The sequence below is a fragment of the Hibiscus syriacus genome, unplaced genomic scaffold (assembly GCF_006381635.1).
Source record: "Hibiscus syriacus cultivar Baekdansim isolate YM2019G1 unplaced genomic scaffold, ASM638163v2 tig00110221_pilon, whole genome shotgun sequence".
Classification (NCBI taxonomy): Eukaryota; Viridiplantae; Streptophyta; class Magnoliopsida; order Malvales; family Malvaceae; genus Hibiscus; species Hibiscus syriacus.
The window spans coordinates 3371846-3398987 of record NW_024062635.1 but is presented as its reverse complement, the minus strand read 5'-3'; the positions used below and the strand labels follow the sequence as shown (position 1 = coordinate 3398987).

The 27142-nt window shown below is 35.8% G+C and overlaps 4 protein-coding genes across 4 annotated transcripts; 1 reads left to right on the top strand and 3 right to left on the bottom strand.

The window, feature by feature from the left end:
- The first annotated feature begins 5640 nt into the window (after positions 1 to 5640).
- Positions 5641 to 7011, top strand: LOC120114308. The gene is made up of 3 exons (XM_039135266.1): positions 5641 to 5747; positions 5886 to 6089; positions 6622 to 7011. The coding sequence occupies exons 1-3, from the start codon at positions 5667 to 5669 to the stop codon at positions 6760 to 6762; spliced, it is 426 nt and encodes a 141-aa protein (XP_038991197.1). The 5' UTR covers positions 5641 to 5666; the 3' UTR covers positions 6763 to 7011.
- A 189-nt stretch (positions 7012 to 7200) lies between these two features.
- LOC120114307 (GDSL esterase/lipase At4g10955-like) lies at positions 7201 to 9531 on the bottom strand. The gene is made up of 3 exons (XM_039135265.1): positions 9418 to 9531; positions 8513 to 8620; positions 7201 to 8385 (listed from the first exon to the last, which is right to left on the bottom strand). Exons 2-3 carry the CDS (start codon positions 8572 to 8574, stop codon positions 7407 to 7409), a joined length of 1041 nt encoding a protein of 346 aa, XP_038991196.1. The 5' UTR covers positions 8575 to 8620; positions 9418 to 9531; the 3' UTR covers positions 7201 to 7406.
- Positions 9532 to 10747: 1216 nt separating this feature from the next.
- On the bottom strand, positions 10748 to 15191 carry LOC120114232 (dynamin-related protein 5A-like). Its single transcript, XM_039135199.1, has 16 exons — positions 15063 to 15191; positions 14928 to 14991; positions 14736 to 14843; positions 14558 to 14659; positions 14426 to 14476; positions 13449 to 13510; positions 12947 to 13037; positions 12759 to 12823; positions 12454 to 12648; positions 12227 to 12346; positions 12046 to 12116; positions 11725 to 11950; positions 11550 to 11600; positions 11224 to 11452; positions 10973 to 11112; positions 10748 to 10888 (listed from the first exon to the last, which is right to left on the bottom strand). The coding sequence occupies exons 1-16, from the start codon at positions 15189 to 15191 to the stop codon at positions 10760 to 10762; spliced, it is 1833 nt and encodes a 610-aa protein (XP_038991130.1). The 3' UTR covers positions 10748 to 10759.
- A 525-nt stretch (positions 15192 to 15716) lies between these two features.
- On the bottom strand, positions 15717 to 25040 carry LOC120114306. The gene is made up of 13 exons (XM_039135264.1): positions 25037 to 25040; positions 20229 to 20718; positions 19978 to 20150; positions 19791 to 19868; positions 19283 to 19362; positions 18601 to 18685; positions 17903 to 18322; positions 17574 to 17681; positions 16865 to 16912; positions 16585 to 16710; positions 16414 to 16485; positions 16284 to 16337; positions 15717 to 16194 (listed from the first exon to the last, which is right to left on the bottom strand). Exons 2-13 carry the CDS (start codon positions 20656 to 20658, stop codon positions 16114 to 16116), a joined length of 1755 nt encoding a protein of 584 aa, XP_038991195.1. The 5' UTR covers positions 20659 to 20718; positions 25037 to 25040; the 3' UTR covers positions 15717 to 16113.
- Between the last annotated feature and the right edge of the window lie 2102 nt (positions 25041 to 27142).

The following is a 27142-nucleotide window of genomic DNA, read 5'->3' as shown; positions in this document are numbered from 1 at the left end:
TATCTTGAAGTCTTGGTAAGATTCTGGGTGAGACAACCACTTGCGGGGTAAGTGGCATGGTTACCCCTTCCGATGAATCTGCCCCGAGCACACTGGACTGTTGCAGGCCAACTAACTTGGCAACGATCTGATCAACCAAGGACTCTTGGTTCTTTTTGATTGTTTCTAGAGTATTTCGACTATTTTGGTCTATCTTATCTTCTAGCTCTTTCTGTAATTTCAACATATTCTCTTCGATTTGTGTAATTCTGGCTTCCATCCTCTCCTTCTTCAAACGAGTGTTATGTGGATGGGGTGTGTCCAATACTTGAGGCGGTGTATCCAGTATTTACTCCTTTTGATGAGACATGTATATATTAGTTAATGTGAATGCAAAGAAAATAACAAAATGCAAAGAAAATAACGAAATGCAAAATGTCTAAATATGTGATGCATGAAATGTCCGAGGCATTGATCCAAAAAATGTGCCTGTTATTCTGAATAACCCTTATTGGTGACAAAAGTGTTATGTCTGAAGAGACAAAAAAACTCTTTTTGATGGTACAAATCTTGTACATCTTCTGACAAGTTAATTCGTCTTTTTCACTAGTTGAATATCCTGTCGCACCATTCCGGCTTCTTTGGCTAAAATGTGCAAATAATGAGATGCTTGCCCCAAAAAAAAAAAGATCTCGAATGACTGCATCTTCGACTTTCACTTTCTACCGAGCTTGTTTCTAACGAAAGTGTCATTGGAGCCTTCCATCGAGAGAAATTATCCGAAGCTTGCCTCTTGAATTCGTCAGTAATGGCATCCAGCTCAGCTAGTGTTTTACCATCTTGTTCTTGTAGTTTTCGAAAGGATCGACCGGGTCAGTGACCTTTTCCTCGTATTGCCCCCTGTTACTTTGCCTTTGAGTATTCTTTGACCACGGTTGGACTTCTGAGTTTTTTTGTTTTTTTATCTCTTTGTATTATAACCCATTCGTCCATTAATGCAGATTATTCATGTTTAACAAACACATTTTTGGTGGATCAACACATCGTTTTAAATGATGCAAACGATGAACACAAAATAAAATAGAACAAAAAATAAAAGGGTTAGTGAGGTAAATCAAAACAATAAAAAAAATGAAAAATCCTACCCCACATGATATCTACCCCTCATGCTTTAATTCCTACCCGGACATGATTTCTATTCCGCATGCTAATTTTAAACAAATCCTAACCGCATATTTGTCTAGTTCGCATGCTTTGAACATAAAATAAAGCAGGAAACAAAGCATCCTAGGGTTTGGAATGAGGTTTTGGGGTGGGCTCTACTTCCCTGTACTCTCCCGGTTTAGGTTCTAAAAACGGTACTCGAGTTCTCCTTGCCGGTGCCCCCTTGGGCTTACCAGACCCTTAGTCCTAAACCCATCACAGGCTTGTGTGGACTAAGTTAAACTCGAGGGGACACATTCCCTTATGCCCGCACGGTGAATAAATTCACACGAAGACATAAGGTATATGAATCCCGAAGGCTACTTGCTAGGCATATGCGGTGAATAAATTCACACGAATGCATCGCTTTCACCCCCACTTAAAAGGGTTCGGAGCTCGGGTTTAGAGCTTAGAGATGACAATTTTGAAAAAAATCTGAAATCATTAAAAAACATCAGTACAACTATTTATTTGAAACAAAATAATCAAAGGTAAATAATTGGAATCGAATAGATAAATTAAAATTTAAATTTACAATTTTCGCATAAAAAGACAACGGAAAATTAATTCTGGCCTGACTCACTTACCTGTCCCCAGCGGAGTCGCCAAGCTGTCGCAACCGTCTCTCGGTTGGACTCTGAAATTGGGCTTCGACTTGAAAATGTGGATTGGAGTCGCCACCGACCACTTTAAAACGAATTTAGGTGGGTCGGACACCATCTTACCTGATCTGCGTTGTACCAGAAACGTATCGAGTTCGGGAGTCGGTTACGGTCAAGGAAGGATTAGCACCCTTGAACTGCCCTTTCGGTACCAATTAATTCACCGGTTGTCTTTAATTACGAAAATTGAAATTTAAATTAAAATTTAAAATATTCGATTCAAATTACTTACCTTTGATAGATTGGAGTTCTTCTAAACAAGTAAAAAATGTTAGATAACAAGTAGTAAACAAATATTAAAAAAGGTAAACAAAAAAAATGGAGATGAATAAATAAAAATAGAAATAAAAGAGAAAATATTAAATAAAAAGGAAAAAGAAAAAAACATAGATAAAAAACGAAGCTAGTAAAAAATATGATAAAAATAAAATAAAAATAAAATAAAAACATGAAAAAATAATGATAAATAAAAATTTAAATTTTGAAAGAAAATATAAAATTTAATAAAATAAAAAAAATTAATTCACGTTAGTGACTACAATATAAATATTGAAATATGCATGCTCAAAATGAAGTAAACTGGAACTTAATGAAGTGATTAAAATAAAAGGTTACAAACGGTCGGGGACTAGAACGTCATTTCCCCTAAAGTCTCAAAAACACGGGTGTATATGGGGCAAAACTGCGTCGTTTTGACTTCGCTATTTAAGGCCAAAATATGGCCTTCCTCCACCCGTTTCCCCTCATTTGTTTCCTCGCACTTTCTCTCTAAGAGAGAGATCTCTCTGGACTCTCTCTAGAGAGTCCCCACCAGGAAGACGTCGTTCCACGGTCAACCACCGTTAGCCGTCACTGTCGGCCACCGTCGACGGTGGCCGAAAAAACAAAAACACCCGCAAAACTCCCTCTCAACGTCCTCAACCCAAAACCGAAGTTCAAACACCCAAAAAATGCCCCCACATGCGTAGATCTAAACCAAAAGTCTCCGCCTTTTACCTTTCCGCTTTTGTTCTCGCCGTTTGGTCTTTGTGTTTCGTTGTTTTGCTTGTTCTCTTGGTTTTATCGTAGCGTTTGGTTGTTGGTGTTTTTGTGTGTGTGGTTTCGATGCTTTTGTAGTCTCTCGGTTTTGTTTACTGTATATGGTTGATGTTGTTGTGTTGATATCTCTCGGGTTCTTTCTGTTCTCGGACGATGGTTTTGGTTTACTTGTGTGGTTTGGTTTATCTGTTGTACGTTGAAGTTGGGTACGGTTGATACCCGGTGATGGTGGTTTGGCTCTGTTTTGGCCAATGATCTCTATGTCTGGTTTCGTTTCTTGGTCGTCCCCCCTCTGTGATGGTTGGCCGTGGGTTTTTATAACCTACGCCGGCCGTTGGGAGTCCCGACGATCTCGGGATCGTGGTTGGTTGGCCGTCTTTTTATAGCCCTTGAAAGGGCCGTTTGGTCCCGATAATCTCGGGGACGATCTGCTCACGTTGAGGTCGTCGTTGGGCCGGAAATCCTGGGATGGTTCAGTCCCGGGATCTCGGCCGGTCGCTTCGATGATTGGCTCCATTGGCTGTTGGCGTTCATGCTTCTTCCCTTGACTTGATCTCGGCCGTTGGATTGGGTCAGATCCAACGGTCCAGATTGACTTGTGCCTTTTCCCCTTTTGCTATTGGATTTGTGCGGCGCTTGGATACATTCGTTGAAACCCTAATGCTCCCTTGGGCTAGTTCAGGGTCTCCAAACCGGACTGAGACTTGTTGGACTTAAAATGGATCTGGACCAAAAAAAAACAATTAAATTAAATTAAATTAAATTAAATGAATAAAATGAAATGAAAATAATAATAATAACATACTAATAATAATATAATATATAAACTATATAATATATATATTTCAAAAATATTTTTTAAAACTATATATGATATTCTTAAAAATTTCCAAAACTATATATTATATAGTTTTCAAAAATGATTTAAAAATATTATATAAGAAAAAATATGTTTTTAAAACTATATATTATATAATTTTTTCAAAAATGTTTTTTAAAAACTATATATTATATATATTTTCAAAATGATTTCAAAACTATATATTATATATATTTTCAAATGCATTTTCAAAAACTATACATTATATATGTTTTCAAAAAAAAATTTTAAAAACTATACGGACGAAAATGAGTGTCTACAGTAACAATGCCACCATAAATTCTAACATAGAAATAGGAAAGCGATGTGAAAATTTAAAAAAAATAAAAAAACATGATATGTCATGTCATATATCATTGTCGTTAATAGTTTTGAAAAAAAAATTAGGTATTAAAACGAAATAAAAATGATAATGCATGTATTAAACATATAATTTATCATTTTAATAATTTCTTCATAAGAACAATTTAATTAACCGTATGTTTCGGTAGATCACTTTACAATGTACAACGTCGAAGGTGGACTCATCCCATCTTCTATTCATCTTTTCTTTTTTCTTTTTGATTTTTCTGTCTTCTCCGGGGACATCCTTTAACCGTTTTGATTTTTTTTCTTCTTTACATCCCATGGGCCACCTTCGAGTTTCATGATGTGGGTCCTTCAGTATATTATTCTATACTTTTTTCTTCTTCTTTGTTTGATTTCTCTCTCTCTTATAAGTACGGATTTAAATAATGGATCATAATCGTTATTGTTTGATCATGGTACCTATAATAATTAAAATAATGTTTATTATATCTACAAATTGATAAATGTAATGTATTTAAAAACACAACTACAACGACAATTTAAACCCTACCTATAAGTGTTTGGGGGTATATTAATGAAGACAAACAGTTCATCCCTGGTGTTGGGGTCTGGGATGCTCATGGTTCCTTTTATCGTGTTCGAGTTCCAAGGCAAACAACCTGGTCAGTGGTCACCTATGGAATTTGGATCTATCTCTATTGGATCAGATACGAAATAGGACAACCGTTCTATTAACATCCCTAAAAACAATAAGACACAGGGAGAAAATACATATTCAATCATCAGAAACGACATTATTGAGTGGGACAACTATAAACCTCAAATATAGTCTATAAAATAGAAAAAATATTAGAGAAAAGGCATAATGCAAAAACTAGTCCCTCAAGCTTTATCAAAATGATTATTTTGGTCTTTCATCTTTTTTTAGTATTTTTAGCCTCCAACATTTTATCTTAGGATAAAAAGATCATAACATTTGATTGAATATTCACTATGAACCTTATTCTTTTTTAGAGCATTTTAGCTCCCAATGTTTCACTTTAGGTGGTAAAAAGGTCTCTATCTTGGAGCTTTAATAGTTTATTTACTAACAATTTCTATCCACGTAGGAGCTTTTTTTGTTAAAAAAAAAATATCAGGGGTCAAAATGTTCTAAAAAAATAGAGGCCAAAATAACTATATAATCAAATGTTAGAGGTGTTTTTTTTTTTTGACATAATGCCCGGAGAAAATTAAAGTTCAATTGACAACATTGTTAACTAATTTTATTGATTTTGAGTATTGAACATCTAATTTTTTAATATAAAATTTAAATTTTTTATTTAAAAATTAAATTTAAATTGATAAAATATTTAAAATTAACAACATTCAGTTAAAAATATTATCAATTGAGCTTTATTTTTCAAACCAAATATATAAAGGGATTAAATTCTTGTAGCTAAATGTCAAAATTCCAAAATGTAAAGGGCCTGAGCTTATGATTAGACCCTTATAAACGAAATGACGACGAAAGAACGCGCTTCGTTTTAAGGAAATAAAATTGCAGAGGATCAAAAGCTAAAACAAACAGAAGGGAGTTAAAGCCAAGGAATCAAATGGTGGCCAGACGTCAGCTAACTGCAGCTCAAAGATCAGCAAAGATAGAGCATGATCGTCGACTCCGCCGAGAACGTAAAGTTCGTATCCACAATTCTATTTGTCTCAACGTTTCGTTTTCGTTTAGTTGTTTTGGTTCTTATAGTTAAAGTACTAGAACGTACTGATTATCTAGTTTTTTTTTTGTTTGTTTATTGGTATCTTTCCAATCAATGAAGTTGGAGTTTGAGAGATTGCAGAACACGGAAAGAGAATTGCAGGGTTTGGTGGTGGCTCAGAGAAATGAAAACGCGAGCTTAAAAGTTGAAAATCAAACGCTCAACGACATGGTTTCAGAACTCCATGATACCGTAAATCAACTACGTGACCAGAACCGAGAACTACGTCTGAAGAAGCTGGGCCTTGAACAAACTATGAAGCTTGTATTGTCTTCCTGTTCCTCTCTGCTTTCTTTTCCCCTGGTTTTTTTTCTTTCTTTCTGTTTGTTTTATTTTCATAATATTTCTTTAGATATTCATCCATAATTCATCGTGAAAATTGCAATACCAAGGGGAAAATGCCTCGAATTTATGGGTTTTCACTTTTCATCGAGGAAAGCGACCCGAGTTTTTAACTTTTTAATATGATTATTGTAAGGATCTTAATTTGTGAAGGAGATTCGGTAGCTCTCTTCTGTGTTAAATTCACCCAGTTAAGTGTTTGATTGACCATGAGCTATGATCATATTTAATGAGCGAGATAATTGCACAAGATTACTTGCTAATCTGTTTTTGCCCTTTTCTAAAGCTTCCTTAACCTTGAAAAAGGATTTCATACATTAGCATATCAACAAAAGCCCTTGCCCTTGTTTACTTACCTTGTTGATTTTCTAACTTCTCTTTAGCTCAGGGAATTGATCTTCTTATTCTGAAATCTTGATATCCATATCATTCTTTCCTGTATACTTGTTTTCAGGCTGACTCATGGTTTGCATTTGAGGAAAGTTCGAGTCCCAATGAAGAAGTTGCAAACAATGAGTCTATTGCTGAAGATCCAAGGAGTTCTCAAAGTGGTACTCCAAAGAGGATTTCCGAGCGAGCCATGCTTAGAAAGTAGAAGATATTAAGGTGAGGAAACTGTGTGTGCTTGATGCAGAGTATTCAGTAGGCAAGTCTATGCATGCTGCTCTATTGCATTAGCATCCTTCCCAGTAAATGCCTAAGTTTATGAACTTTGACAGTAATACTTGATGATTGGAATATTATCCTCACCAAACATTGCTATCTTTGTGTATCCACCTTTTGTAGAATCACTAACCTTTTGTGTATCTATCATTTGTTAAGAGTACCATGACCTTTTGTACAAGTGCATCTAGTAAACTGCCAAAAGTTGAATTTCATGTCTTAAAGCGACGACAGATTCTTAGGCTTGTGAAAAGTTGGTTCTGTTGGATTAAAAAAAAGTTATCCTGTTTATGATAGCAGCGTTTTCAACTTCAAGAATATTGCCAATCTTTTATAGCTTCTTCAAGAGAAGGTCAAAAAGAAGTTGAAAGATGAGAAATTATGGCATAAGGAATCACATTCTATACTTTTGACAAGGAAATCAACAGGAACTCATCAGTTTGCTGTCACATGGAAAACAATACATGTTTCTCCGTTTAACTTAACCCACAAGGTCACAGCAACATTAAACAGAGATCAATGGAAAGGATTCGTCTAATGGTGTTCATATACAAGCAAAACCTGGATAAGGGTGATCTATTTATACTTGTAAAGATTGCACTTCAGGTGCAGATCTGGACTCCACCATTGTTGTATTCCATGGGCTTGCTTGAAATCTTGTGAAGGGGTAAGATTCACATTCAAATATGCCGAAGGAATCAAATGCAGTGGTTCAGCTGTTTCATCACCCCTTCTCACGACACTCATTAATAGATCTCTTAATGAATGCTGGGTTGCTAATCTCTCGATGGCCCCGGCTCCAATCTCTTCCATCTTTTTCCTATGCTCAAAATAACCAATGTATTCAGAGCATAAGTGGTCTGCAGGGTTCACAAATAGACATGGAGTCCAGGCAGACAAAATAGCAAATGGATCTTCAGACCGACTCGTTTCACTCTTTCCCTTTGTGGCAAGAACCAGTCCTGCTGTAATGAGACTGCTTGCAAACCGCAGTCCATGTTTCACGTTCCCAACATTGATTCTCTCGATAGGGGCAGATAAGAATGGAGGATTGAAGAGGAAAGCTTCCAAGAAATTGCCCGTTTTAGCCATGGTCTTTCCCGCCAGCATTGCCATTGCTGCCCCGAGGGAATGGCCGGCCAACCATACATTTGAATCACCCACAATAGCAACCACATTTTGAACAGCTGTAATGGCAATCTCGAAGCGAGAAGTTTGGTGAAGTCCATTTCGTATGATGTCAATATCCAAACTAAAGTCTCTCGAGAAGGAGTCGGGTTTATTTATGGTACCTCGAAAGGCAATCACATAGCGGGGGCTTCGATCAATTGTGTCATTACAATGAGATGATGGCGGTGTATACTCATAAATGGAACCAAAGATGCAGGAACCAGCATCGTCAACAAGCTGACGAAGTAACTTGAAATGGAAGAATTCCCACCATGGAGGAGCCAGTGCTTGAGAACCTTGACGTTTTTCTTGGCGATCTCGCTCCAAAATATAGGCACCCTGAACCAAACTAGCAGCTACAGACCTTCGATGATTTGAGTCCGTCCTGCATACATGTAACATACAACAAATTTTTCATCAAATAAGTCAGCATCCAGCCATCCTCCAGCCAAGATTGAAGTTCTTAAACCTTAAACATCTAGGGGTTTTCTGCGTAACGGTGAAGATCTTACCAATCTATACTGTTTAGGTGCAAGGAGCCTGAAAGACCAAAATCTTCGCTCTCAGAGCTCATCACAGCATATGCAGTTCTTTCCTTTCCGATATTTAGAAATGCTAAGCTGCATTCAATAGCCAGTGATTATTACACATGAATGGAACATGCAATCTAAGGACTTGCTCAATGAGATGCATTTATCAAGGCCAAGAAAGCATCAATAAGAACAAACGATGTTCCCAAATTCATTTAGAATTTAAAGCACAACAAACCAAGTAGCCGGTGGTTTGGAACCATTTTTAAACACCTAATTAAGGCTCAGAACAATTTAGCAGGCTTCGTCCGGTGCAGAATCAAGTATCAGTACATGAACCAAAATTTTCCGAAACAATTGGTGCAAAAGCAGCCAGTGGCAACCAAAAAATTTATTGAGAAGTGCAAAAATTCATATTCTAATTGGCAATTTGTTAATTAAATGCTATGGACTTGTGCCTCAACTTCCAAAGAATGCTACAAATTTGTCTTTCACAGTTTGTAGCCTAGTGATATGGCTGTAGTTGTTGCCAAATAGCAAATATTCTCAAAACGAATCAGAAGAGGGAAAAAGTTATCAAACATTCCAAAACTGTAAAAAAAAAAAGAACAAACAAACCCTATAATTATTCAATTAGCTCTATCTAAAGTACCCTCTGTACCTGATTTATACTGATTATACAAAATCACAAACTGATATAGATCTATCAACATCCGTACAGACTGCATCCTTTCAAAATTAGCCATGGCACTGAAACAAAGTAGTTTTTTTAACAAATTCACTTAAAAAAGATGAAACCCATCAAAGTACATGACGAAAACAATCAAACATCGAGAATAAACCAAAGAAGAAGAAGACAATTCCTGCTTCAACATTACATTTTTTACCTTTTTGGTGGAAGGCGCAGATCTGTGTGTGTGTTTTTTTTAATGTTATGGAAGGTGTTTTTTGGTGTTGGTTGGCGAGACAGATATAAGAGAAAGGAGAAATGATGAAGTCTGTGTCATCTAACACAAGTTTATAATCGTGCGAGCTGTCTGGTTTTATTGCGCTTCCTGTAATGGGGAAGAAAGCAACAGATCCCGTACGATATTCGCATCGTACGACGTCGTGTTTCGTAGGAAAGGTGAAAAGTCTACCCACTATTTATATTATTACGGTTGTAATCTTCTTATTGGTTTAACTGAAATTTCGGCTTTAATACAAGAGATGAAACAAATTTAAAACAAAGCGAGGCTGATACAAATGTTTGGGTAAACTACAAATGTAATCGTTGAGCTTTCTTACCATTTTTATTTTAAGAACTATATTTTACAACATTCTAATTGGGCCACTAAATTTTAAAATTTAATTTTTTGAGTTACTGTACTATTATCTAGCAACTCAGTGATGATATGGCTTATTATGTGGTTATTTGAGATTATGATGTGAGTCATGTTGATTTGATTTCATCTTTGCTCGATCATTTTAAAATTTATGCTGTTGGGTCAGAGGTAATCGGAGTTCTAGTGAGCTCGACTTTCGATTCCAATTTCAAGTCTAATTTATTGCATCATGTTAAAATATCTTTAACAGTGGATATTTTAAAAAAATGGTCAATTGAGAGACCAAGATCAACCGTACAAGGTTGATTAGGATGCTATTTTTTTTTTGGGTGGGTGGGGGGGATGATTTTGCATCAGAAAAGTTGAAAGATAAGAAGCACCAAAATAGGGCATTGTCTGGATTGAGTTTGCTCAAAGTAATTTGTTTTCATGAATCGGTTAGGAACTCTTTTTGCCAAGGTTGGGCCAATCCCTCAATATGTTCAGCTGATGCTTGGGATAGGATTTATAAACTTTATAAAAGCAACTAATGAGGCTATTTTGCACATTAAGATTTATAAAAAATGTATCATGCGAAAACAACTTACGTTGCTTGCGGAAATAGGATTAAGCCACCGCCTTCAAATACAACCGGGATGTACATAAGATTTTATGTTAATGGGATGAATTAAAATTTCAGGGTGACGAACTAAAATTCTAGGGAACAAAATATATTTTCAATAGGAAATACATAAAATAATTTAAAATATATAGTAATTTTAAATTTTCAGGGGCGACTGCTCCCACCCGTCACCCTCGGTCCATCCCTGAATACAACAAACCAAGTAAACCCTCTTGGCTCTTATAGTAATACCGACTGATTCTGCTTATAGATGAGATGAACCGGTGGTGCTTTCACCCGTCTCTACTTGGACCAGGCAACCATGTCGATTTCTGCTTGTGCACTCCTGTATAATTCCAGCCTCTTGGCAAGAGCGCTACGCCGTTCCATGATTGCTGGATCTTCGTTCAACAATGCCGATAATCGGTTTTGCTAGCCAAAAGAAAGGGATCTCCATATAAGAATTCACATTGTTCATCTGTAATAACAAAATGACTAAATAGCAACAATTCTTACCTCCAGTTTACCCAACTCAGTGTAGTAAAAGTCAAGCAGGCTTCTTTTAGCTTCCCGGACTTGACAATAAACAATGGACTTTGGAATCGAGTGGCGCAAGCCGGCGCAGACCGCATTAACATATGATAGAACTGTTGTTCCTGCACATACATAGTCAGAGAAATCCATGATCATCAGCAATACCATATTGTATGTCAAGAAACATACTTTTTCCATTCTTTTCATATGTTTGTTTGTGTATGTGCGCCTACCAATTCTCCTCAGGTATGCCTCATTGTATCTTTCAAATATTGATTGTGAATGGTTGCCAACCTTATCCACTTCTTGAGGTAGCCTTCGGAAGAAATCGACTGTAAGGTAACAACATTCCATATCAACCAGTTGAAGTGCTGCCTTTTTGCTTTGTTCCCTCATTCTCTCAAGAGATTTCATTGCAGCATTCTTGACCTCGGTTCTTAGAGCAGGATACTGCTTTAACTCCTGGAAACCAAACCACAACAATTGCTAAATACCAGGACGAGCTGGCATATTTTTCTTTTATACATGAACAAGAAGATAAGTAAAGACAGGAACATGCCGTGGTCTCACTGATAGCCTTGTGAACCAGATCCTTCAGAATGGAATGAACCTGGAAAAATGTCGATAAATGAGTACGATACGATTTTGTACTGCTTCTTAAGACATTCCAGAATAATCTCTTCATGCCAAATTGAGTGTAGTATCCATTTTTTCTCTGAAAATTTATTTCTTACCGCTTCAACAGAAGCCTCAGCTGGACCTTTGATGGTAATTAAAGTCGATTCAATCAAACGACGATATCCTTGCTCGGGAGCTATTAGATGAGGCTGATATCCATCAGCTTCAGTAACGAGCTTCCTGATATTCTCCAACGACAGTTGTTTGTCAAATTGCAACCGTTGCAGAGCAGCAGGAAGTTGGTTGTCAAAGAAATTGTAAACCTTATCACCACCAGGACGCCTGTGAACGACGGTGGAAGTCAAAACAGGAAAAAACGAATGAAGCTGGATACAGGTGAGTTAGACATGCTAAGAACAAGGCATGTTTATACATACATGCCATTCAGATGTTCTTTGTAGTTTTGATCGAAAAGACGGCAGATCTCCATGATAGTGTACAACTTCCCCTGTATATGCACCTTAACTTTTAGCAATTTTCGAAGAAGTAACTGAGAATCAACTGAAAGTGGAAAATCAATAAAGCCAAACACCACACAAAGTGGAAGAGCACACATACACCAGCATCAGCCGCCATAGGTTTTCCAAGGTGGCTCAGTTCAGTTTCAAGTTCAGCAACTGTTTTATTAATAAGGGACTGAATGCCTGGGATTCTGGACTTGATTACACTTTCCAAATGCTAAGACATGAACCAATACATCTATGTTAATACAATAGAAGAAAAAGTAGCACTGAATTATCCAAAAACAAGACATGAACGAATGGGAGTAGTAGTATACTGTATACCTTTGAGAGCATCTTAGCAAGATGCTCAGAACCCATTCTGTTAGCAAGGTGCTTATACTCTGGTGTACTAGCGAAATACTCACGCTCTCTACGCCTAGCCGCAATCATGTCGACATTCTTGTTAATATCTGCTTGTGAGCGGTTCACAACACCAATCCAAGGGAATTTCAGCAGGTAAGATCTTCCTTCCAGTAACTAAGTCAGCAGCAATAGGCCTCAGAACATCGATAAAGCACAAGGTATTCACAGCTAAAGACTTGATAAGTGTTTTTGCATGATTCTTAATCATGCATAAATCAACTTACATCAACTGCATCAGTACCCTTATCCATCAGATCAATCTTTGTCAAGACACCAATTGTCCTCTCCCCTGAAAGGTTTATACCAATAATGAGTATGACACATAGGATACTATTAGAACCACATTTAAGAACAAGTAGAGATGATAAAAATTTATTAGAAGATAGAATGAACTAGCTTTGCAAAAGATTACCTGAAGGGTCCACCTCACGTGAGATTTTGATTGCATCAGACGTAGCAAGATCTTGATTAGCAGGTGAAATAGCTAAGATTATAGTGTTGGGCTGCATTCAAGTTCACCAAACAAATATAGTGCAAAGCTGTTCAACTTACATTCTTAAACCACAATTTACACAGCTTACATGAAAATTGTACACTCCAAAGTTATTGTGGGAAAAGGGAGGTAGCAATTTACGGCAACAACCATCCACTTTTATTAACACTTTAAAAGTAAAAAGGTATAACGAGAGCTAGTCAGCCGTATTTAAGTAAATCGAGCTTATAGTGGTAGAAGGCAACGTTGGTTTTCATAGAAAATCCGAGTTTGAGCTGAGTTCAAGCGGTTATATTTGTAGGGTGTGTATGTTGTCAATAGGTCAAATTTTTTTAATATATGTTATCTTATAATTATCTTATACCATTCAAAAAAAAAATGGAACTACAGCACTATAATTCTTTAATGGTTATAATTTTACCTTCTCAATATACGAGCGAACCATATTCTCAATGTCTTGCACAATGCTGTCTGGCTGACCCTCTGCATTTAACAACAAAAACCATCAATTTCATTAAATATTATACAAATTAATTAATCAACAGCTCAGCTAATTCTATTGCAATGAGAAGAGAGGGAAAATAGGAGGGTTAAAATACTACAGATATAGTTATTATAAGGATTATTTGAAAAATAAATGTTCTTTTTGTCGTGTGTTTAATTTTTTTAATCAAAGGAATGGGTTAAGATTTTGTTGTAATGTTCGTTTATAAAATCAATTATTAAATAAATGTACGATTGTTGACTAGTAAAGTAGACAACAATTATATAGAATGGTCAGAGAGTAGTTCTAATAGGTATTATCGGGGTTTTGTGGGGTTATTCTTGATAGTGAGGAATAATTAGTCTCCTCATGTTCGGTGTTGCATGATTCTTTATAAAGTTATGGACTGGTGTTGATCGAGAGTTATCGTGATATTAATGTTGACTGAATGTCTTAAAAAATGATAGTATAGACTGATTTGTCATGAAATTAGATCGCGTACGACAACACGAGATTGTTGGCGACCGTTTGCAAAATATGTCCACGAGATTTACAGGTGATAGACACGTGTTTGTTGGTGGACATTCGCGAGGTGCTCTTGATGTGGCTAAGGATTCACGTTAGTAGTAGTTTGCATATTCATGGAGAACTGTGACAAATATGAATAAACTGAAGCAACCAAAGTGGATAAAGAAAAGAAGCATTTGCCCTTCTTTATCGTAGAAGGTGACCGATCAGACTAGAGACGCAAAGGTGGATGACGACGACGAAGAAGACCCGTTTTAATTATCTTTTTTAAATTAATTAAAACAAAAAAATATTTTTAATATAAAATAATAAAAAAAAATTAAATATAGTCACATATCGTGTTATGATTAATTAAGGATTTGAAGATTACAATTGGTTCAACTTACCTACTGCAACCTTGGTAAGACCGGGAAGGTCAACCAGAGTCAAATTGACAACTGAAACAAAGAAGAAGAAGAAGAGCTTGTTAATTTACAAAAAATGGAACAATGTAGAGAATAATTATAGAATGATTATACCGCTGGGAGAATATATAGTAAGATGAATTGGAACACTGGAGATTTGTTTGGTTTCACCAGTTTCTCTATCCGTCTCATCTTGGATCTCCTTCCTAACCGCACCTATAACACACAAACTTCAAAACTTAGGTGCTGCTGATTGGCGATCAGCGTGAAACCTAATGGCCAACCAAATTACCAAAATCAGTGAATCTTTTTCTTTCAAGGTGAAGAAACTCAGCATATTCTCTGCTTCCTTCTTCACTCTTATGAAGCTGCAACACCAAAGGTCGCCGAGTAACAATCCCTGCATTCATTTTTAATCCACAGTAAAACAAAATTCACTTTTCGGAAAGAAAGATTGAAAAGTGCAATTCATTCATTGTTTTACCTGATCCACGCGGTAAAAAATCCTTGCCGACGATGCTTTCCAGCACCGAGGATTTCCCAGAACTCTGTTGAGATTCGAAATTTTCAGTTTAGAACAAGTGGATGACGAAGGGAAAAAAAAAAAGAGAGCACCGACCTGCCCGCCAACGACGGCGATTGAAGGTAAAGAGTCCCAAAGAGTAGGCAACGCGCTTGCTTCGCCGTGGTCGCCAAGAGCCGTGCAAGCTCTTTGAATCTTGTTGACAAGGGAAATCAAATTGTCCATTTTCTATTGAAATTCAGATGAACTGGATTTGTTTTTGAAATGGAAGAAGCTTGCTTGCTGTGGCTTTAAATTTTGGAGTGAAGGTGAGTTGAGAGGATACGACAATGAGAGGCTCGGGCATTGATGACTACAATGGAGGAGGGTTAGTTCTATGAATAAAGTGGGTTTTTGTTTTTCCCTCTATTTTTCATATTCGTCCATATGGCGGCGGACAACCGGAACTCCAACCTGCAATTTCCAAGTTTACAGATGGCAGCGTTTGCTTACTCATCAATTTCTTCTCCTGCTGTTTTTGATGGAGGGCCTTATCCACCCAAACAAACAAATACTAACAAATGCAATTTTATTATTTCATTCCAAATATTCCTTTGCTTGCTGTTACAAACGAAAATGATTTTTTTTTCTATTAAAAACCAAGTAAGAATGTGCAAAGAAACCGATCAAATCGAATTTTACATTAATATTTAGATGACTATAATTCATAAGTTTAAAAAATCATGATCATCTATGACTGCTGGCCTTGTATGCCTGTTGTAGAACACGTTCATATTATTACATACAATTTGCAGCAAAAATTTACAAGTGCCAACATGAATTCCATGAGTTCATTCATTACATGAGAAAAATGGATTCTAACATATAAACAGTAACGTTTGAACCAAGTCACCCAGCAAGTTGTTGGAGTAGCTCTTGGTTATATGACCAGGCAAGTAGGCCAACATACTGATGTTTTGTTGTTACCATCTTTCCCACACCTGATCCACGATTGGATTGCAATATGGTCCAAAGGGTATTCGGATCAGTTTCAGACATTCGAATATTCCTCCACCTTTTTGGGAGAAAGTGTATGATGATCCACCAGATTGATGGTTAACAATGTAAAGGGAGTGTTGCTTGAATCACATATTTACTAGCCAGATATCTAAATCTGTTCGGTCGGTATGGATTGGGAACTAAGTAGTCTCTCTGCCTCATCATTTGCTTCGGCTTGCAGTTTCCATTTCTGTAAAAACAGGTAAGAAGACATATTAGAAGTCGAATGGCATGCCGAAAAGAGTAGAAGGAAAATCGTGTTGAGAGATAAGGGCATGCCTCTTCAAGATTCTCAAGCTCCATGATTTGTTGTATCTGCTCGGCAATCGTTTCCTAGAAAATTCACTTAATTACATTAATACATAAGCTTGCCAAATGCCATATAAGATATATAGAGACTGGTACTCACTGCACTGCTTGCTGCTTCGGCAGCTAGGACATCAGAGTCCATTTCCACCTCAATTTCAATCATTGAAGAGATCTGATGGGTAAAAATACCACGTGTATCAATCTGATTCCATCCATAAAGAATAAACATAAATGAAGAGTTGTCAAGGTTTCGATAATAGAAAAGAGTTACTTTTGCAAAACTATCAATGAGTTCAATCCTTCCCCTGAGCGAATTCTCCAAACCTTCTCGCACCCTTTTGATTCTACTTCTTCGGGCACTGAAAACAGAAAACAAAGGAAACATTGTTCCACCATACTGAAAATAAAGCATAAAATCTTTGAGCCATGAGAAGAGACAAAGAAGGCCGACGGAAAAGATGTTTAATCTTAAGATTAGAAGGCATAACATTAATTAAGAACACAGTAATCAGCATGTGTAAAGTGTTTCACCGGTAAGAAGGTTCTCCTACAGCAAAAATTTTGTTCTCCAGTTGACACATGCGAGCCAGCATCCACACCTACACCATGAACAAGCTTCTAGAATAAAACATCATGCCACCCTAGGGTGAACAGAGTTAGAAAAACACTACTGACCAATGATTGGTTGAGAAGTGTTATTTATCTAACATATTTGGAACGATATGTTTTTTTCAACTAATATCAAGAAGATTAACAGATAATCCAATCAAGCTCATACTTAGTTCAACACTGCTACATTCACTAGCAATATACAATACCAAGTTGATAACTGTCGAAAAGAAAAATCATGTAACACCATTCAATTTTAAGAGAATCAATAGTCACATACACATGTAGACCAAGAGGTAAACTGAGTACATAATCTTCACATTGGATGTCATATAAGGCTTAACGTTGTGATGATCAAATTTCATGACTATCTTTGCAATTGCTAATTTCAAGTCGCTTACCCCGAAGAAAAACACATTCACATTGACCCAGATTAATTCTTAATTAAGTTATTAGCTGCAACGCTAGTTTTCGAAACAAAAATTCGATGTTGATGATGAGATATTGTGTTAAGACTGCCAGGGTGGGAGAGATTATGAATTTTAATACACCCTAGGGCCAAAGTTAAACTCCAAACACTCTGGAGCCCATGTGATAGATATAACTAGAAAAATTGTCAACTATGAACAGTTTCCAGTTGCAAGACCATACATCTTCTTTGACAGCTTCTTTTAGATCCCTGATGCGAGACTGCAGTACATCATACTGAGATAACAGTTGCTGTTTGATGGCAGTTGTTTCCACTGATCTCTGGGGAAGCTGTCACCATCAATCACTAAATGAGCATAAACTTATTTTCTCCAAATAAACAATTGTTTTAACAGGTTCCATTGAAAACAGATACCTAAATCACTGAAGTGAAATCATGAAACAGGGTTTAAGTGATAGGCCTGAAAATGGTTGGGACCTCAATGAAAACAGGGTTTTAAGGGTTTCTTCGCATAATGGTAGAACTAAAGCAAGCCAAGATCATGGCTTACCTGATTTAATTGGGGGAAAACCACAGCATTTAAAGTTGCTCCAACAGCAAGTGATCCTACAGCAGCCACAGAAAGCAATTTTGGTAAGCTTGGGTCTATTATCCCTGAGGCAACATCTCCAGCAGTCAGAACAGTGAGAAGTGGAATGATAAACTGAGGCTTAAGGATCGACATGTTTCCATCATTTGCAGGGGCTCGTAGTAATTGTGATTCCCGGCCATCTTTGTGGTTTGTCAAGCACATCGGTTCCCCAGGGTAAAAGTTAGGTGCCTTAGGACTAAACTTGAAGGGCCCTACCTCTCTATAAACATTTGAAGGAGCAGCACAAGCAATCGTTACCCTTTCTCCTTCTTGTGCAGGAATATCAACTGTTTCAGTAGCAAACCTGTGTGTACGGGCCATACCAGAAGGCGTTTGCACCTAAAATGCGGATGGTGGAACTAATCAAAGAAGGCCCGACGGGGTTATTGTACATAAACTGAGAATTGGCAGAAAGTCACTGAAAGTGATAATTCATATAAAGAGGGTGAATTTGCTTTCCCTAATAAGAAGACTGAAAAAAAAATCCTTTCATCAATGATGAAATAAATAATAAGAAGAAATAGCACACTTAATGATACAAAAACCAAGTTTTGAATCCAAAAGATCATCTTCAAATCAGAAAAACAGAATGACTAAACAAGGTAGTAAATGCATACCAGAATAGAGTGAACAGCAGCAGGAACTCTTTCCTTCAGTATCTGCAGAGATTTTAGCCCCCTTTTCCATGCTGGAATCTCCATGCTGCGTTCGGCAGGAGGAGTTCCTTAGAAACAGTGAATATTCCAGCATCAACACCATACATGAATATTGTGTGTTATCAACACTAAAACCAAAATGGAGAAAATAAAATTTGTTTCTTTAGTCTGTCAGTTCAATTTATGTGTCAGTGTGTGCCATGTAAGTTTCAGAAATTAAAAAGAAAGTGTGTCCAACAAATAATTTCTCGTCCAACAAGAGTATGCTCATTTTTAGAAGTATTTCTACATATTTAGAGTACCATATTTTCATACTCATTTTGAACATGTGTTGACATAGTTGCAGGACATGAGCACTTACAAAAAAAATAAAAATTGAAGGGTCTGAATCACATAGATCACAAGTATCCACTGAAAATGCTTGACCTTTGCTCTATTGTTATGACAGTCATTTTCTAAAGTATTCTGAGAGTGCACTAAATGACTGAGATATAACACAAACGAAACTTAAAGCAGAATGCCATGGTAGATAAAAACTCGATTGAGGAACATATGTTTAAAACACAAATTAGGTAAAATCAAATTTACTCCTGCTGGGAAAAGTCAAACATCCCAGAAAGTAAATATACAAAAACAAACCAACCTGATTTCTTCTGAATCAACACTAACTATGTTGCCAGAAACTAGCTCGTACTTGTAGCGGCATTTGGCACAACATACAATCTGCAGAAATGTATAAATATAGAAAGCAAAATCTTGAGTAAACGATGCATAGATTGCAGCTCAAGCCTCAAGAACTTGAGCAAGCAATTCCATAGAGGTGCAGAAACAGAACTTACAGAAAAAATTCAGACAAACTCCAGAGAAAAGTAGGTTCATTTACAAGCACAAATTACGAAGAATAACTTTCAGAAATATGAATAGTGCAAACATTAAAAAGAGAGAAGAGCACAGTTTAAGAACTAGCAATCAACTGAGCAAGCAAATATGCAGTTATATTTTCTTCCTCTCGAGGCAACCTGACCATGACCATGGAGTTGGCATATTAACGTAGTGGCCGTGGTAGTACTCTTACGAAGCTTCAAATCCTACGAGTTGCAAATAAAGAATAGGTGATGTACCAGCAACAAGAGGCTAAAATGTATTTTTACCTGAATTCCAAGTTGTGGTTGTGCAACACCAACCGCTATGGAACAAATAGGGCATCTTACAACTTTCCCAAAAGGTACCTTTCATAAGAGAAACAAAAAGACCCATTAGGTTTTACCAATCAGAATGATCAAAAGGAACATTTTTTTGCATGGATAATGAAGTTCAAAGAAAGGACTTAGTCCATACCTCCTCACTTGGAGAAACTCCAACTCGGCAAATATCATCAATAATTCTAAAAGCATCAGAGATCCTTAACAATGCTGCTAAGCCCTGAACTAATGTAGAGTAAATCCCAACATCGGGTCTTGACCATTTCCATCTTTCAACCAATGGCCCATGGCCATTATCACTTACACCGACTAACAAAAACTTTGAATAAGTACAAATTAAAAATACCATATTTCATGTTTTAAGGTTAAGCAGAAAAGAAAAGAAACCTGTGTCGAAACTGCAACGCATGGCATAGAAAACAGACAAAGCCAAGTCAGCATTCTTACGATCAAGCGCAGCGTTTATTAGCAAACGACAGTCAGAAACACTCACAACGCCGCCTTTTAGTTGATCACTACTTTCACGCTGGTTCTGGTCGATCATCCGGAGTGCTTCTTCGGCATCTTTAGAAGCCGAGACTCTGCTCAGTAAAGCCTCGTCTAGAACTGAGGTTTCCTCCACGACACCGTTCGATTGGGTTTGTTTTAAGGAAGCTCTAGGTTTGAAAGATTTGTTGGTTTTAAGAGAAGAAAGGGAATTGGAGCGCAAAAGGAGAGACAGGAGAGTGAAGTTGCTGTTGGGAGAATAGTCGGGTAATTTAGCGTTTGGAGGGGAAAAGCGTGACAGCCATGTTGAAGAAGCTAAGCTCAGACTCATTTTTCGAATTATTAGCTCTTTCTTAGAACGGGGAATACAATATTTTATGTTTGAAATTTTCTTTTCTGGTATCACTTTGGAGGAAGGAAGAAGATGAGGAACGAGAGGTTCAGAAGCCAGAGGCCAAATGGATGGGAAAGGATGTTTTGTTTGTACCCTGCACTTGTTTTAACCGAAATAACCAAGTGATTATAACTTTAATTCAGTTAATCGTTTGGAAAATTAGATATCAGATTCGTCGAGGGTTAATATTTTTTTTTAAATTTCATGTTACTTTAGTTTAAAATAGATTAATTAATTAAATGAAATAAAACTACTTAATATTTAATATTTAATATATATATATATATATATATATATATATATATATATATATATATATATATATATATTAAACTATATTCGATTAAACTATTTTTTAATTACACTAGACCTATTAATTTTAATCCAAACGAAAAAAATGTATCAATTAAAAATTACAAAAATTCTAGTTAATTCAAAAACTGACCGAATTATTCGAACTTTGTTCGATTAGGTTAATAATTTTTAAAAATAATTTAGCTAATAGTTAAAAAAGTCAATTAATTTGATTTTATCGGTGACCGAATTAACCGGTTGAACACCCCTGATAACGTGTCTAGCTTTTATCTGTGCAAATTTGTTGTCAAAGTTTCTTTTTGTTTAACCGAAAATTAGGTATCGATTTTAGTTTTAGGTATTTTTTTTATTAAAGTAGATATTTAACATTTTATTTTTAAATATTTTTATTATCCTTCATTGTTGAGTTTTTCAAACTATCTGCAACTATATTTTATTCAGATTATCATTATAAGGAAGCAAATATTGAAATATACTCCAATGCTTTTGGGTTTCTGTTACTTTCTTCTTGTGTGAAATATTCTGATGCAAAAAAAGTGTAATGTTATGCCAAAATCAATCCCTCATGCTTATACTGTACTCATAAAGATGATATATTTTGTAGGTTGAGAATGTCATTCCTTCAAGAAATATTTACAAATGTTGAAGTAACGTGATAACACATCAGAGTGGCGCAACAGAAGTGTGGTGGGCTCATAATCCACAGGTTCCAGGATCGAAACCTGGCTTTGATATGTGGGCTTGTGGGCCAAGGGTAGCGGTTATCTAAGTCATGGATTTGCACAAATTGTGTGGGCTTTTTGATATTCATGTCTGATTTGGGGTCGAAAGCTTCGTTTCGGATTTGCTGAAATTATTATAATGATCTTCAAGTAAAGGCTAAAGCCTAGCAGGAACTGTAAATGTAAACTGAGGCAGGGACTTCCCCACGAGTAGTGGGGGCGCGTACGAGGCCTTCGGTTTCTAAAAATTTATGAAAAAATCCTAAAAATTATTTTAAAGCATTTTAAGGTACTTTTCAACATCGGTGAATGGTGAAGAGTTTGATTCGATAACGTCGGGAATTTACTTCACTCGCCCTCCACACGCTAGCGACGACGACAACGAGGCGATCACCATTAAACTTAGGACGGTGTAAGTCCAACGACGATCAAAGTTTATTGGCCGAAAAGGAAAGGTTAAAAGAGAGAGAGAAAATGAGTTTTCAAAAAATGAAAACTGTTGAATTTTGGGGTTTTAAACCCAACCAAAAAGGAAAATGTATAAATTACACTATAGATCCTTAGGCTTTGGTTACTTTTTGATTTAGGTATAAATTTAGCTAAAATTTTATTTTGGTCCCCGAATTAAATTAAAATTTTAATTTAGTTTTCGAAAAAATTAAAAAAAAATAGGCCCTAATTTGGGGTGTGACAACTCTCCCCTTAGAAGAAATTTCGTCCTTGAAATTTACCTTATGGAAATAGATGCAAAAACTGAACCTCCATCGACTTAACTGTATGGACTGACCTACGGACTCTAAACTGTCACCGAACTCTCAGTATTCTCAATCGAGTACTAAGGCTCCGAGAAATGGAATGTGACACGTAGGAATGGGTAGATCCATTATCAAATAATGTTAGAGTATGCCTAAAGACCAATCATATGATGATTATAATAATACATTTATTTACCGATTTTATTGAATAAAGGCATTGATGTTATTATTTTCAGTTATATATATGTGTTTAACATAAACTGGAAGATAATAAAGTCCATATAATAACATTATTGTTATTATTAAAAGATCCATAGTCAAGTATTATTATGGGCGTGGACAATAATAATACGCTTAAGACTAACATGTTATTAATTGATGACAACGAGTTGTCATTGACATAGAGATGTCAGAATTGATACATGATTATATTGTTAGAGAACAATGTATTGGATTGACCTGCCATAAGCATATGTCTTGGATTATTATGTGACAGTCATAACATTGCTCATGGTGATGACTATATGTATAATCCTCAGACTTGAGATTAATACTATCCCAACATATATTGTTATATATTTTGATGCAGTTAAACAAGCTCCGTAACTGATTGCTATATAAAGACTGTTATTGAATATATCTCAATATATGTAGTGGGTATGTATGATTAAGATATGATTTGTCATTCATAATAGGAAATATATCATAGGCCACTTGATATGTAATATATGGGCTATACAAGTGTGACTATTCCAAGACTTGTGCCTATTCTAGATATAAAGGACATAAGGATGTAATATATAAAAGAGTTAATCACAAAGATGATATGCCGAATCATATTTTCTTGTAACTTAGGTGACAATGATATATTGCTAGATCTCACTCATTGTATGTAATATTAGAATTGTTCTAATAATTACTGCTAATGTTACAAGAACCTACAGGGCCACACCCTATGATTGAAACGAGCAAAGATGTACAATTTGTTGTACGTTACTAAAATATATCTAGAGTTAATATATGTATGTTTGATATACATATGTTTTAATAATCCCAATATTTAATTTAAATTAATTAAATAAAGATTTAATTAATTTGAAATAATAAAATCCCTAATATGTTAGGGTAACTTGGATATAAAAGGAGGTGTAAGGTCTAGCAGCCTTTTTTTTAACACACGCCTTATCTTCAGCCGTTTTTCTCAAAACAGTTTTGGGAAAAAACAAATATTGCTCTTAATCAGGTGAACTGAGTAGAGGTCGAGACGTGATTTCATGGAGGCTTACGATTCGAACCGATCGACGCTGTTATCCTTGCTATTTTTCAAGGAATCCGTTGTAAGTATTCATATTCATTCCTCCCAATTTTGGTTTATCGTACTTGTATCGCTGATGAGACCGTCAAATTTTTTATTTTTATTGCGCCATGGGGTGAGCCGACGGTCCCAACAGTGGTATCAGAGCCACTTGTACCATCCAAATTCGTGTTAAATTCGTTTATGGAAAATATGCATGATATCATTGTTCGATTAAATAATTGCAATGATTAATATGTTAATTTGTTAATCTATTTTTACAATCTATGCATTGTTGTAAGGATTTTACGAAATCCATATGTCAATTGTTGACATGATGATCCGTGGGTGTGTGATAACAGATCGTGTTTGATAGTCAAACAATGGTTATTCCGATGTAGAAAACCTTCGGGATTGAAAATCCCAAAAACACAATTATGTTGGTAAGTGTTATCAAATCGTGAGGTTTTTCTATAGAAACGGAAATACTATTTTTCAAAAAAAAAAATCCCACCGGCACTCGATGCGCGCTAAGTGCTCTGCCCCTTGCTCCTTCATCAACAATACATATTGTAGGCCCATATTAATATTTTTTAACAAAGGCGTAACAACGTGTATATATATGATATGTTTGTTTTGCACGGTGTTTGACAAGTATGGTTATAGCCCTTGTTCAATTTAGAATTATTGAATTTGAAATAGGGCCTGCGAGCCGTGCCTTTCTATATCTCAGTTGTATTTCTCTTCTCATCTTACTCCCTCGTATGTAAAACGGGTTTCTTTTAAAATTGTAATCCTATGAATATTCACAAGGAGCAGAAGAATGGATTGAACTAAAGACAAAAAGATACCTAGAGAGCAGTCTTAGGTTTTAGGGTTTTTTGGTTCTCTCATTGGCTTGAGATGGGTCACCTTAATCATTTTTTTGGGCTATAACCATTGCATCTTATTTATTGTTATATATGTTATGTATGCAATGCATCAAATGATAAAATAAGAATGAATATTGATGAGATCAATAAGGGCCTAATATTAAAGCGAACAATGATGAGATAATTACGCAAATCCCTCTTTATAATCTAAGTTAACTTAACTGTCCAATATTTACCCTCATTAAGGCTTCAATTGATATTGTGCGGGCTTTGCCAAAGCATTGGCACATAAATCTATCTTGGTTAAACGTGAAGAATAAGCAAGTGATATTCACCAGTTGAGATATTGGTATTAACTTAGCTAGATTATTCTCATAGGATTAGAAACCTAGAGATTAAGTATTTGGATAAGTCATGAGATGACTTGAATAAGAGTTGTTCACCAAAAGGAGGAGTTACATGAGATGTAACTAGTAAAGTGTTACTTACCTAAATAATCACTATCCTAAAAGAAAAGCCAAAGTTGATTTAGGAAATTAATGTATTATGGATCCTCACCCACTAGAAAAATTTTCGTTGAATTTTTCCGAAATTAAAACAAAGAGTGTTTTTAATTTTGAATAAAATAGCGGGAGTAATTTGTAAATAAAGACCTATTTATAAATTTTAAATTCGATAAATTTACTTACTTTAATATTTCCATTGTTGTAGATTTAATGGCAAACAACACTTTATCATTGTGATCACTCCTTGAGAAGGAGAAGCTTAATGTCATAAACTTCCTTGATTGGTTTCGTAATTTGAGATTTGTTCTCAAATAGAAAAGGAATGAATATGTCATTGAAGAACCTGTTCCTGATGAACTAGAAACTAATGCTTCAAGAACTGACAAAGACAAATTCAAGAAACATATGGATGATATGTTAGACGTTGGATGTCTAAGACTTGCCACCATGACTCCTGAGCTTCAGAAGCAACATGAGGACATGGTATGAAGCTCAGGAGTCATGGTTGCATATGAGATGATTCAAAATCTCAAAGAAATATATGAAGGGTAAGCACGTCAAGAGAGATGTGAGACCTCTAAAGATCTATTTCAATGTAAAATGGCAGAGGGAACTCCTGTAGGAGCTCATGTCATCAAGATGATGGGCTACATCCAAACGTTGGAAAAGTTAGGATTTCCTCTCAAAGATAAATTGGCTATCAATGTTATCATGCAATCGTTGCCAGATAACTTTAGCCAATTTGTCCTTAATTTCAATATGAATAAAATTAACAAGACTTTGCCACAATTACTTGGCATGTTACGAACTGCTGAAAGTAACATGAAAAAGGTTGGACCTAAGCCCATTATGATAGTCCACAAGGACAAAGGAAATGGAAAGAAAAAGGTAGCGATAAAGTCTAAGGGCAATGGTAAGGCCAAACTGAAAGGGAAAAATGCATTAAAACCCAAAGGGGGAGTTAGCAAGGAAGGAAAATGTTTCCATTACGATAAGATAGGACACTGGAAGAGAAATTGCATGTTTACCTCGAAGAGGTCAAAAAGGCAAAAGCAAACGGAACGTTTGTTTTAGGTATTTATGTTATTGATGTTAATTTGTCAACATATACTTCTTGGGTATTAGGTATCAGTTGTGGTTCTCATATATGTACTTTTGTACAATGACTGCAAAAGAGAAGGAATCTGGCTAATGGTGACGTAGACCTACGAGTGGGAAATGGAACAAGAGTTGATGCATTAGCTATATGGACATATGTTTCATCTTTGCCTAGTGGACTTGATTTAAATTTAGAAGATTGTTATTTTGTGCCTAGTTTGACTAAGAACATTATTTCTATTTCTTGTTTGGACAAGATTGATTTTGAGATTATTATTAAGAATAATTGTTATTCTTTTTTTCTCGATAATTTTTTATGGTACGACACAATTGGTTAATGGTCTATATATTTTGGATCAAGAAAATACCATTTATAACATAAATACTAAAAGATCAAAAATAAATGACTCAAATCAAACTTATCTTTGGTATTATCGTTTAGGTCATATAAGTGAGAAACACATATCAAAACTCCATAAAGATGGATTCATAGATTCATTTGTTTTTAAACAATATGATGTATGTGAATCTTTCTTGTTGGGAAAAAATGACTAAAGCTCCTTTTAATAGTAAAATTGAGTGAGCAAGTGATTTATTAGGGTTAATATATGGTGATATATGTGGACCGATGAATATACAAGCCAGAGGTGGATTCTATTTCTTCATTACTTTCACCGATGACTTCAGTCGGTATGGGTATATTTATCTTATGTGCCATAAATCTAAAGCCCTTGAAAAGGTTAAGAAGTTTAAAAATGAAGTACAAAATCAACTAGGCAAGAACATTAAGGCACTTCGATCAGATCGAGGTGGAGAATATTTAAACATAGAGTTTGATGAACTCTTGAAAAAATATGGG